The sequence below is a fragment of the Numenius arquata genome, chromosome 1 (genome assembly GCF_964106895.1).
Source record: "Numenius arquata chromosome 1, bNumArq3.hap1.1, whole genome shotgun sequence".
Taxonomy (NCBI): domain Eukaryota; kingdom Metazoa; phylum Chordata; class Aves; order Charadriiformes; family Scolopacidae; genus Numenius; species Numenius arquata.
The window spans coordinates 103,638,058-103,651,942 of NC_133576.1; the positions used below are offsets into that span (position 1 = coordinate 103,638,058).

The following is a 13,885-nucleotide window of genomic DNA, read 5'->3' on the forward strand; positions in this document are numbered from 1 at the left end:
TGTAGAACTCTTATTTAGGATTAGTGAGGATCGCTATCTTGGTGTTTTATGACTATGTTCAGATTTGGTGAAGTTAGGGGTGAAGGGAGAGTTTGTTGATTTTATGTGGAGATTGTGGTTGTTTTCGATTGTTGTTTAAGCTTTCTTTGCAAAACTAGGTTTTTCTGTTGGATTCTGAACACTTGACTAGTAAGTAACTCTTTCTCAATGAAGAGATGCAATAATAAAAAGGCAGATCCCCAATTGTGTATGAATTTATTAAAGGTGTCTCATGTCACATCTGGCTACCTATGATTACATAGCTTAACTTGCTGGCTCCACTCCTGCAGGAATGTTATTTGAGCCATGAGCTTTGTGACAAAGTCTGGAGCAGTGATCCAACTCATGCCTATTGACCTGTAGAAAGATTCAATTAGTCATTTTACCATCTACTCCTCATTGCATCCTGACACTTATCATTACAACACACTTAAATAAGTTGCTTGCATGTTTCCCAGTCTTGTTAGGTTTTTCTTGGTCATTTGCTTTTTTTTTCAATGATTTCAGACATGTCTGAGGGTGCAGATAGGGAAAAATACTTCTTTCATAGATATTGAGAAAGGGTTTGAAATTCCTATATCCATCTATTTTGAGGACATGACTTAAAATGAAACACATATTTATCAAACATATTGGAACATGTAAAGATTACCAAGCCTCTGCTGTTTCAGACTTTAACAGCTAAAAACCTAGAAGGCACAGTTCAATCACAATAATTTTGCTTGGCAAGTTACATATGCCAGATTTTTCAACATGGACATTGTTTATGGTTTCTTAACTAGATCAGTACCTAGTTTGAAACTCAGGAGTCTGATTTCAAAATGGCTAAATATTACAGAATAGATGTATTACTTTAATTCCTGATGTTTAAACCACATCTCCCCTTTAAATGCTGTAGAATAAGAATTTTAAATGCTTAAGTTCATCTTGAATTGGAGACTTAAAGAAGTGGTTGTGCTTTACCTTAATTTCCTCATATTTCTTTTCGGTGTCTGTAAAATTAGCACTGCGACTAACCCCTGCTCACAGCAGTGTTATAAAGATAGATTAATTACTGCTTCGAAACAGCTAGATATTATTGATGAGCATGATGGAAGAAACCTTGAGGAAAATTAATAATTCTGTCTTGCAGAGCACAGTTTGAAGGCTATATGAAAAAGGTGTGTAGATAAGGCATGAAACCACTTATCATTCAATGACACTAAACTAAATATTGAGTACTTGCTCAGTTTTGAGACTTTTGGGAAAAGATTTTTGAGATGCTCAGCATGAGACACCCAAGGTCTGATCTTTCAGACTTGTTTAGCATTGGACTTGATTGGACTTGACAGAAACTTAAGATGGTTCATATCCTAGAACACTAAGCTCAAAAGACTTTTAAATTTAGTGCTGAAAAATCATTGGATTCTTAAAAAGCCCAAAATTAAAACACTGCTTAAGTCACCAGTAGGTGTGGGAAAGTGAAATTCAGTCATCCTTGTTGTCAAGCAAAGTTGATAATTTACGTACAGTACTTAACTACTTATAATGTGTTTTTTGTTCTCAAATAATAAAAATGTTTAAAAAGTTTTAAAAAACATGTTTAAATCTGGAGCCATAGACTTCAGGTACATAACCAACTTTAGACTGCACTATGAATTCAGTAGCATTTGGTGGCTGTGGCCACTATTCAAGTTCACACTCTATGAACACCAAATCTAGAGTACGGTTAGTTGGCCAGATCCAAAAAATGGGTGAAGCACCCTACCTTCAGTGCTTTAACTCCCAGAGCTAAATTCCTGTACAGTCAGTGGAACATCTTAGGTATCAGACATCTCTATTGACCTCCTTCTGTGCTTTCACAGCATCAGAGGTACTGCTAAGAGGCTCATTCCTTTCATTGGAAGGATAGCTTTCCGAAATAAGATGAAGCAATTTTAGTATTTCCTCTCCTTGTTTTTGTCTAATGGTTAGAATTTTCCTGCAGCTGTAGGAGAGGGAGGGAAGAGGCCTTGTGTCAACAGCTCTTATGTCCAAGACAGTGTGCTAGTCATAGGCCTACAGAGGACTGGAAAGCACTACTGATGAGAAGGATCTGGGAGTCCTGGTGGATAGCAAACTTTCCATGAGCCAGCAATGTGCCCTTGTCGCCAAGAGGGCCAATGGAATCCTGGGCTGCATAGGGAAGAGTGTGGCCAGTAGGTGGAAGGAGGTCATTCTCCCCCTCTACTCTGCCCTGGTGAGGCCACAACTGGAATACTGTGTCCAGTTCTGGGCTCCCCAGTTCAAGAGAGACAGGGAACTACTGGAAGGAGTCCAATGTAGGGCAACTAAGATGATTGAGGGATTAGAGCATCTCCCTTATGAGGAAAGGCTGAGAGAGCTGGGACTCTTTAGCCTGGAGAAGAGCAGGCTGAGGGGAGATCTTATCTATGTTTATAAGTACCTAAAGGGTGGGTTGAAGGATGATGGAGCCGGACTCTTTTCAGTGGTTTCCAGTGATAGGACAAGAGGCAATGGGCACAAGCTGGAACATTGGAAGTTCCGTTTAAATACGAGGAAAAACTTCTTTACGGTGAGGGTGACAGAGCCCTGGAACAGGCTGCCTAGGAAGGTCGTGGAGACTCCTACTCTGGAGATTTTCAAGACCTGCTTTGATGCAGTCCTGAGTAATGTGCTCTAGGCAATCCTGCTTCAGCAGGGGAGTTGGACTAGATGATCTCTAGAGGTCCCTTCCAACTCTGACAATTCCATGAAAGTCCTTGCTTCTGTCGATGCTAGGTTGCTCTGCAGCAGAAACATGACTTAAGGAACAGAAGAGCAACCAAGTAAGAATTTGTTCCCTAGACACTAGAGCATTTTTCTTTTATAGTATGCAAATACTTGAATGAAAGTCGGAAACGATCCTGGAAAGCACAAAAGAGAACCCAAGAATGTGTCCATCTTGGAAACTCTAGGCCTTGGCATGCTATGCAAAAGGTGTATACTTTGGTTATTCTTCTGAAAGTTAACTTTGCATACGGTACTGTGTGCTGAATGCAATGCTGCTTGTATATAGCAGATGTGGTCAGAGCATGTCTCATTTTTTAGGCCTTTTGAGCAAGGGTGTGTTAAGACATCTAGACTTTGAAATGCAAACTGTGAGAGAGAAATATGTGCTCAATTCAGTCAAGTTTGTGACAATTCTTGGTATAAACGTTTTGGAGAACCTTAGACACTGACATTTTGTGTCTAAAACACAGAACATGTAGGATATGATTTGACTCTAGGGCATTGGCCTCTAAACACTGGCATCTGTATGTGAGCTTAAGTGTCTAATCTCATGTTCTAGTCAAGGGAGATGCATATTCAGTACACTTAGTGGAATTTGGAGAGTTGTCTACCTGATATCTCAAAGGAAACCTAACAACAGAAGCGCCTAGTATCCTGGAGAGGTGTCTTAAATGGTATCTGAGACATCATCAGCCTGAAATTTTAAGTTATGACACAGAACTTATGGAAGACCCCTGTCCTGCTAGAGAAAAGCTAGAGGCAATGTGTGATACTCCAAAGTGTCCAGTTTACACTGGATATGAAGGTGTGAGCTACTAAATAGAGTGCAGTTCATCAGTGTGATTAGGGAGAAATAGAATAGACAGACAGATAGGAATACATTTGGATGACTGCAGTCTGAGGCTGAGTCCTACTAACAGAATTATTTGGGGGGAAAAAGTAGATGCAAAGTAGAAATTGCCTTGGTCACTCTGTTAGGAAAGTGTGTCATTTCTGCCAAAATTGTACTTGTGCCCGAGTCCCATTTGAGTTTTGCCCACCAGTTTATTTTACAGAATACTCAGTCTGAAAAATCAGCAAATAATTTGTTAAAATTAATCCAATATAGAATTTTCATGTTTTGCAGTAGGCTTCTCCACTCCCTCACCAGTATCAAGAGAATTGATAGAGGTGACTCTGGAGAGGACACTGTGGAAGTCCAGTTTTGCTTTGTTTAAAAAGTCCGTTTCATTGTCATTTTTCATGACTGAAAGCTTATTCTTCTTCAGTTATCAAAGACAGATATTTCCTTACAAGATTTGTGATTTTTCTTTTTTTTATATATATTTTTTATACTTCCTTTGGTCACTAAGTACTGCAGTGATGCTACACAAACAGTGTTCATGCAAATATTGCTGTAATCCACATTCATCCATGCTTTATAGTACTCTTTAGTCCGTTCTTACTTTTTTTTTTTCCTGAGTGCAGGCTGGGCATTTTCCTGCTAAAAACAACATGAGACATTAATTAACGCTGCAAATGTGCGGCCTCTGCCTCAGATCTTGTGAAGATGTTAGCCATTTTATAGGGGGGGGGGTGGGGTGGGCAATTTGATCTGTTGTGAAAGATGAGATTCTGTGTGTAAATGCATTCTGAAAAAAGAAACTTTCTGCAATGAAGAACAACTACATGGCACTTTACATTTAATGCAAGCCACACTAGAGCACTGACAATTTACCAGTGTACATAGCTAACATGATGAAAAGGTAATCCTATGATAGCTTTGTTAAAAAAATATTGAATGTGACACAGTATTTTTGCTTAACGTCTGAATATGCAAAATAATGATTTAAACACTCTGAAACTCCTAGTTCTGTTTTGGCTTCATTGAAAGCTTTGGAGTACTTATTTATAATTTGAAATAAACAGTTGTGCAGATATTAACCAGAAGACAAGAATTTATAAACCAAGTGAAATAATGCACATGTGGATAAGACTCAGAAAAATGCCCAGCAAAGTCACTTTGTGTTGCTTGGCATAGTGGAAGCATGAGAAAGAATAAATATTGAAACTGTTCTAGAAATACAAATAGCAACATACTTAAAGTTTTGTGAAACCAGGTGGTTTAGTCTGAGTTCTTCCTACATTAATGTGTGTTTTCTTAAGCAGTATTTCTTGCTGAATTTATAAACAACATTTAGGGCTAATTAGTATGCTTTTAATGTATTTATTCTGAATTTGCTTACCATTCTGAATAAAATGTACTAAACATGGAATGTAAAATATTTATTTGGCTTGATAAATTAAGGTTAGTTAAGAGATGTGATTTTAAAGCTTTTTTTCTTTAAGGTTCACCTTTGATTTTGCTAAGACTTCAGTTTTAATGGAACTCTATATTACCTTTTTTTTCTTCATAGCAAGCAGTAAAGGAGAACATGAGAAGAAGGGAAGCAGAAGAAAAACAGAGGCGTGCTAAAATAGCTAAGGAAAAAGCAGAAAAAGAAAAACAAGAGAGGCAACAAAAGAAAAAGCGCTTGTTAGACATGAAAACAGGTAAGTAATGTAGAAAACACATTTTATCTAATGCTTTAGCAGAAATAAAGCTGCTATTTTTTCATTATCTGAATGTGTTATGATAAAAGACAGAATAAATGATTTTCACCAATTAAAGTTTACAGCAAAGAGGTTCTTCATTTTTGTTTTGTTAAAGAGCTTCTCTAATTACCTGTTTTCCTTAAGCTATTTTAGAACTCGTAATGCTGCTTTGTATTTTTCCCTTAGAATATATTGAACCTTATGTGACCAAGTATAAGTTCGGTTACTCTCAGAACCCCTTACGTTACCCAAGAACAGACATTTTCCAAATCAGAAAGCCATTTTCTTTTTATTAAGGTTACATATTCTTTTTTTTTTTATGAGAATAAGCCCTTCTTTGAGTGTCAACTGTTAGTTCAATAGGTCCCTGTTGAAACACCTTAAAAGAAGCCCAAGCCACACGTTTTTAAAGTTGCTCATTTATGCTGTGTTGTCTTCTGTACCAAAAGAGACGGCAGACACTGTGAGTTCTCTGTTACTAAAAAAGATGTCTGATGATCCTCTATACTGCTATATTTTATCCCAGACTGAGCTTCTGGAATCCTTCAGAATGATACATGACTTACTGTGTAAATTATCGTGAGCTGCTTTCATTTTTTTCTTGAGCAGATCTTGTTAAACAGTTCCACACTCAAACCCTGGTCGGCACCTTTGGCATAAATGATTATCTGTCTCTTCCACGTTTCACTAATAGCCAGAGTAGGTGTGTTTAGTTTCAGAGATTCTTCAAATCAAAAGTCTTTGATTTATTTTCATAAGAACATCCATGTCTTGAGGTGTGAGTCGAAAGCTTTCTCTTAAGATGGGAAACCAGGCGGCTGCCCTCTGAGCACTGAATTTCTAATTCTTTAGAAGGAAATTCAAGACCAAATCAGAAAACTACCAGTGACAATCTTTTTAAAGATAGAGGAGGCTGAAGAAGACTAGGAAAGGTTAAAACTGGTATCTCTATTCATGCATGATTGGAAGTGTTTCAAAAGAGGTTACATATTCTTCTCTCGGACATGTTGTATGTATGACTGATAGTGCTTTGGATGGAAAATTGATAGTCTTTCAGGGAAAATTAAAGCTCTTCTCAAGTCCTATTCTTCATGATGTTATGTTCAGGCTTTCCTGAGTACAGGTGCCAACGTTACAGACTTCTGAGTCACATACCCACATGTGTATGTAGGTCTCTGGTGGTTAAACATATGCTTCAGTTAATGTAGCCTGGAACTATGTACTTGTCATCTGCAGGTCAGCTAGGTAATTGATTAAATAGCTGCTTTTTCTCTGTCATTGGGATAGAGTTAACTTTTTTGCTAGCAGCTGGTATAGTGCTATGTTTTGCATTTGGAATGAGAATTACTTTTGATAGCACACTGGTGTTTTTAGTTGTTGCGAGGCAGTAAAGGCCTTTTCTGCTTCTCCGTATTGCCCCGCCAGCAAGTAGGCTGGGAGTGCACAAGAAGGTGGGAAGGGACACAGCCAGGACAGCTGACCCCAACTGACTACCAAAGGGATATTCCATGTCGTATGACATCATGCTCGGTATATAAAGCTGGGGGAAGAAGAAGGAAGGTGGAGGACGTTCAGCATGATGGCGTTTGTCTCCCCAAGTAACTGTTATGTGTGATGGAGTCCTGCTTTCCTGGAGGTAGCTGAACACCTGCCTGCCGATGGAAAGTAATGAATGAATTTGTAGTTTTGCTTGGGTTGTGTGTGCGGCTTTTGCTTTAACTATTAAACTGTCTTTATGTCAAGCCATGAGGGTTTTTTTCCTCACTTATGCTCTTATGATTCTCTCCCCCATCCTAACTGAGGGGAGTGAGCAAGCAGCTGCGTAGTTCTAGTTGCCCACTGGGGTTAAACCCCAACAGTTTCTTAGTAGCCTTTTTTATTTATTAAAAGTGTAAGTGTACAGAAAGAGATTTCTTGCTCTTGTTAGCAGCTGCTTAAAGTTCAGTCTGGAATGACTGATCTAAACAGGAGCAGGTGGGAACAGATAATGTTAGGATCACCTGAAACTATAAATGTCTTGAGTCTGATATTCACTGGCTACGGATGAGTTGTGTTTGTTCTGCACAGTTCCTTGTGAGGTTTCTTGTGCTTCTTTGCAACATTATTTTAAAAGTCCATTAGAAAACCCAAATTCTGGTAGTGGAAAGCACCTGTGGTGGTAGATTTGTTTGTCAGGAAGGACAGCAACAACAATATGAAATGTGGGGTTTATTTTGTTTTATTTTATTTTGGCAGTCTTACCAAAACTTTGTTTACTAATTGAAGAGGCATAATATTATAGATTCATAGATTCATAGATTAGTCCAGGCCGGAAGGGACCTCCAAAGGTCATCTAGTCCGACCTCCCCACAGTCAGCAGGGACACCCCCAACTAGACCAGGTTGCCCAGGGCCTCGTCGAGCTTCACCTTGAATATCTCAAGGGAAGGGGCCTCAACCACCTCCCTGGGCAACCTGTTCCGGTGTTCCACCACCCTCATAGTAAAGAACTTTTTCCTAATATCCAATCTAAATCTCCCCTTCTCCAGCTTAAAACCATTGCCCCTCGTCCTGTCACTGCAGGCCTTTGTAAACAGACCCTCCCCAGCCTTCCTGTAGGCCCCCCTCAGGTACTGGAAGGCTGCTATGAGGTCTCCCCGGAGCCTCCTCTTCTCCAGGCTGAACAACCCCATCTCCCTCAGTCTGTCCTCATAGGAGAGGTGCTCCAGCCCCCTGATCATTTTGGTGGCCCTCCTCTGGACCCGCTCCATCAGTTCCATGTCCTTTCTATATTGAGGGCTCCAGACCTGCACACAGTACTCCAGGTGAGGTCTCACCAGTGCAGAGTAAAGTGGCAGAATCACCTCTCTGGATCTGCTGGCAACAGTTCTTTTGATGCAGCCCAGGATGTGATTGGCCTTTTGGGCTGCGAGAGCACATTGCCTGCTCATGTCCAGCTTCTCGTCCGTCAGCACCCCCAAGTCCCTTTCCTCAGGGCTGCTTTCTAATACCTCATCCCCCAGTCTGTATTTATACTGAGGATTGTTTCTTCCCAGGTGCAGAATCCTGCACTTGCTTTTGTTGAACCTCATGAGGTTCAACTGGGCCCACCTCTCCAGCCTGTCCAGGTCCCTCTGAATGACATCGCGTCCCCCTGGTGTATCGACAACACCACACAGCTTGGTGTCATCTGCAAACTTGCTGATGGTGCTCTCAATCCCTCTGTCTATGTCTTTGATAAAAATGTTAAACAGTACTGGTCCCAGGATGGACCCTTGAGGGACACCACTAGTCACTGCTCTCTCATATTGCTCTGATTCTGGTGGAAGAGTAACATAAATATTCAAAAATTATTTTTTCCTTTTTTCCCTTTTTTTTTCTGAGCTGATACTAGTTCATTGGAAAGGCTGTCTTCTCATTAAGAATCTGTAAATCAGTCACAAAATGTTTACATCTGACCTGCTGACAAATTTCTAACCAGGTCCTTCCAAATACCAAAATACCAAAACACTCCTTCCTGGAGTGTGACTGTGGAGTGACTGATTTTGGCTCCATACCATTTCTTTATGTGGTGACTCGATCAGATGTTAGATTTGTAGGAACACTAGTTCAATTATTGCTTGAATGAAGTAGCTGAAAATTCGTTGATGTCACCATCCTAGAAAATATTTTCTGGGATTCAACAGGTACATACTCGAAGAACAGAAAAGTATAGAGTATATGTACTGACTGGTTCTTTGAGATTTTTTTCTTTTCAGTGAAGAGATCATAGTGTACTCTGCATCTCCACTCTACATTTTTCAGTAACGCTGCTTTTTAACTGAAAATTACGTGAAGATTAGGGATGACTGTGTATCACTGTGCCACTTCAGAGTTTCTTAACTGTTTCTCTTAAACTTTAAAAAAACACCCAACAAATCAACCTGACTTTACTGGACTGACAATCATTAACAGCACTGGTTGTGCTAATTAGTAATTCTTATGCATTATTTGTCATTAGCGCTACAAATTAGTTCTTACTATCAATCACTACCACTACATATTCAAAGCAGTCAGTCCTTAACATCTGTGTCCTTAATTGGACGTGAACATAAAATCCCATAGAGCTCATGCTGTGGAGTTGGCAATGATGGCTACCAGTCACGGCCTTAGTTGACAAGAAGACATAGACAAAATCGAGAGCCCTTCTGCAAGGGAAACTAGAACTGAAGTGGGTATTTTTTTTTCTTCTCTACCATTTTCTCTTCCCTTCCCTACACCCAGTTTGGGCTCTTACTGATTTGTAAGGTGGTTTAGTTTCTAGACAATTTTGACTCTCTTGTAATCTAGGGATAGACACGATACAAAATCCCTCAAGGGGTGTTAATTCCTCAGATCGTGGCAGCGCCTTCAGCTGCATGTTTTTCTTTTGCTCAACTGCTGCTTCTATTCTTAATGTAAAAGCAGTCTTTTGAGAACGCTTGTTGTGCTTTTTTTCAGTGGCCATTAATTGGCCATTAGCGACTTGCTTACAGCTCTGGAGCTTCTACTTTCAGCCTGTGCCCATAATGTTCAAGGCCTGAGCTACTATCCAGTGCTTAAACAGGATTTATATTATCATCCTAAGCGTGTTTTGTTAACCACTGGTCTCATTTACAACACAGACATTTAACCTGTCCTAGATTCTCCTTTGTTCTTGAAGTCCTTTTCTTTGTATTTCTTCAGCTTTCATCTGCTTTTGGAAGCTATTTGAAATGTAGGGGTTTGTTGCCTACGGTGCCACTTTCTGCTGCATAAGGTGGATTCATTTCTTTGCGTAAAAGTGACCTACATAATGCTGCAAAATTTTTAGCTTTTCAGGGGGCATTGCTGACTTTTTTTTACAGTCACAAAACCCTAAGATCTTAAAGAAATACGTATGATTTCATTAACGTCTACCAAATATGTGAGTTGAGCCAATAAGTTGTTTATAGCACATTAGGACTGTATCATACCGGCTTTGCCTAGCACTATATGGATGTATTAAAACAAAAGGAAAATGATCCTGAGTTAAAGATAACTCCTGATTTTTAACTTTAAACTATTTTAAGGGGGGAAATCCTTCTGGGTGAATACAACAATTCCATCGTTAGGAACTGACATTTACTGCAAACGTGAGATCTGAGGTGATCCTAAAGTATACCAGCCTTCTCACAAACTGTAATAGTCTTCCTTAGCCCATGTTGTGCCTTTGGTATACAGGTGACAATTTAACCATCTAGATTGAAGCTTACACTCTGTCATCATCAGACTGCCGTTGAAATGCTGTTACATCAAGTTCAGTGTTGATATGGTCATTTTCTAAAATTAGATAAATATGTATAGTGTATAATAAACCTTTATAAAGTTTTCAGTTCGATTTTTTTATATATTTCAGATATAAATAATTATATCAATATTTTGTAGATTTTAAAATATATGTAGTGTTTTATGAATATGTAGTACAGTATCTTTTTAGAAAAACAACATTTTAGGTAGGCTTTATAATATAAACTTAGATCTCTGCTAACGAGACCATAAATTTTTGTTATTTACATGGAATCATTTGACTTAATTTCTTGCAAGAATTATTTTGAGTTTTGGACCTGAAGCCAATGTCAGATTTAGATCTCTGTAAATAGTAATTTGCTAAAACTCTCAATCTCTACTCTACATCTTAGAGAGTAACACTTTTGTGTCCTAATGATCACAGCTCAAATGGTTCACAGATATAAAAGGAGCATCTTAAGTTTACAGAATAAAAATATCAACTCTATATTTTCCTTTCACCTCCATCCTAACTTGAAAAATATGTGGAATTCATTAAAAATTTTGAATCTCTAGGAAGTGAATGATATTTGGTATTTTGAAATTTATGATAATAAAATCTGTCCTCTAAAAACTCTCTGGGATACAAAGTGATATTCATTGTAAGATGCTTTGTCAATAAGATTGCTTTACTTGCTTCTGTGAAGCCAGTTCAAACTATCACATCCTATCGTTCCAAAGGTAAATAGCCACTGGAAGGGGATCTTTATGTAAATGCCACTTGTCTGCATACTATTAACATTCAGATACATACTTTCTCATGCTGTTCAGATTCTCAGTAGAAAACACACCAATCAATTATTTTGATCTTATCACAGTGTAAAGAATTCTAGAACTGTGATAACACCAGCTAAATTTATTGTAATATAATTGAGAACTCCATCATTGTGGCATCTTCATTGTATCTTACTTTGAATACTATTTAAGTAACAAGCCACTTTCATCAGTGGTTATTTACAAAGGCTGCCCTTTCTTATGCAAAAGCAGTGAAGTGATGCCAAAACAATGTCTTAAACATCTGATTTCCAATTGAGAATATTAGTTTGTTTTCAGTTGTGTTACTCAGTTTCACTTTTATCATAACTAACTTCTTTTAAATCCGGTTTCCAGTTCATTTAGACAGTTATGACCTTATTTGCAGTCAATTTTGCAGCATTTATTTTTACAGAGATTTTATATTGTTTATCTGGTTTTGGAAAAACACAGTCATGTCTCACAAATTTGCAAAGAGTGTTTAAGGCTTTGGTTCTTCAAACATTTACTACTTTATTACTGTCTGCTAAGTTTTGAAATGTGAATATTTTCTTTAGTTCTGTAGTGTTCTGCAAAACAAAAGGACACCACAGATCCCAGCACTGACAGTTTTAAGCAAGGAAAATAGTAAATGTAATTAGGTAATTAGAATTCAGATTCCAACAGATAAGATGCTTGCCTTTGAAATAAATTAAAAAATCCCCAAACCTGCTTATATTAGTAGGTACCGTCAAAGACCCTATTTTCCCTGTCTCGCTTAAGTTCGTAAGGCCTTCATTTTATTAATTTCTTCTCACTGGGAGAGTAGAATCAATACTTCTTAATAGTATTCCTTTCCTCCGGGGGGATTAAAGGACTGCAAATGTCGCAGATTATAAAAATCTGCTCATGTTCCATTACAACTGAGATGCCATCAGTACTTTTTAATATATGTTGATAATTTGTTGTTTCAAAATATCTGCTGGGCTACTTGACTGAAAAACACAGGTTTTGGACAATACTGCTAGGTTTTCGGCTTTTAGATATATGATTTATGCAACTAAATTTACTGTGAAGGGGACAAAAGATCTGATAATGCTATAGACGAAGAAATCCTGAGGGTATAATATTAATATCCAACAGCTGTTTTGTGTAAGGGCTCTCTTCTCTAGGGAGTTTCCCCTTTTGGAATTTCAAGTGCTCTGTTCATCTTGGTACCTCCCTGGTGCTGATTATTCTTTCCAGTTGTCCCATGGCTGCTTCCACTTACCCTCAAATTGGACCCTCTTCACCAAGAGGACTCCTGAGGTCACTTTTTGTTATTTAACTTTATTCTTAAAGATCACTTTTATTATGAGGCCAGTGGGGAATAAATCTGTTCTGTAACTGTGAGGAGTGTAACTTCTTCCTCTTACGGTAAATAACAACAAGCAGAAAGAACTGTGAGACCTTATAGACTTGCCTATTCAATACTTACTCATGTTAATACTTAGAATCATAGAACGGTTCGGTTGGAAGGGACCTTAAAGATCATTGAGTTCCAACCCCCCTGCCATGGGCAGGGACACTTCCCACTAGAGCAGGTTGTTCAAAACCCCATCTAGCCTGGCCTTGAACACTTCCAGGGATGGTGCTCCAGTTGGGGCCTCACCGGAGTGGAGTAGAAGGGTAGAGGGGTAGTTAATGGGCAGTTGACAGTATGCTCATGACAAGCTTGGAGAATAGATCTAATTTCGCTTTATGCCTGTTAAGAAAAATAAATAAATGAGGTCCTATATATGAGGAACGTTGACCACAAATCCACTGGAAAGATAATGTTACCTGATGTGTCACTAAGTATGGAGGTTACTTTTCAGCTGCAATTGTGTTGTTTTGACAGTAAAGTATAAATCTGGGTAAATTACTGAGAACAGATGTTCCCTCAAGAATAATTGTCACATTCGTACTTGAAAATGATGCAGAGGATAATCAAATACAGGAATGCTCAACTGAAAAAAAATCTGGCCTGAAAAACTATGTGTGATACATCTGCAGAAGCCACAGCAAAAGATGAGATACAGCAAAACCTCACCAAGTCTCACACTGTAGAATGTTCAGGGAATTAGGTGCTTTTAGTACAAAAAAAGTAGAACTGATCTGAATGTATATTAATTAAAACCCAACAACTAATAGTCACAAGTAATGTTCTAACAAGATCTCAAAGGTGCTAAATCTTCTGAAGCATGGAGGTGTAGTTCATGCACTTGTTGGCAACCCATGGGCTCAGACTGCAGCAGCTGCTATTCGTTTGTACTAAGCCATAGCTCCAAAACAACAAGAGGTTTAGAAGAAACAATTATTTTTCTTTCTGAAAATTTTACTTAGAAGTGGAACCTTTAGAGATAGCAGCTGAAAGGCATTTGTGAAACTGAAGTTTATACAAAGCTCCTGAAAAAATAAATAGCAGCTGTATTTGGAAGAGAGAGAAATAGTCAAAACAAACAGAA

The 13,885-nt window shown here is 38.4% G+C and overlaps 1 protein-coding gene across 1 annotated transcript in view; it reads left to right on the top strand.

Moving 5' to 3' along the window:
* The window catches only part of DIAPH3 (diaphanous related formin 3), a 235,406-nt gene that overhangs the window by 153,012 nt on the left and 68,509 nt on the right, over window positions 1-13,885 (top strand). Inside the window, exon 25 of the mRNA XM_074160602.1 lies at window positions 5,187-5,322. Coding sequence (XP_074016703.1) covers window positions 5,187-5,322 — 136 coding nt within the window. The remainder of the gene's footprint in view (window positions 1-5,186; window positions 5,323-13,885) is intronic.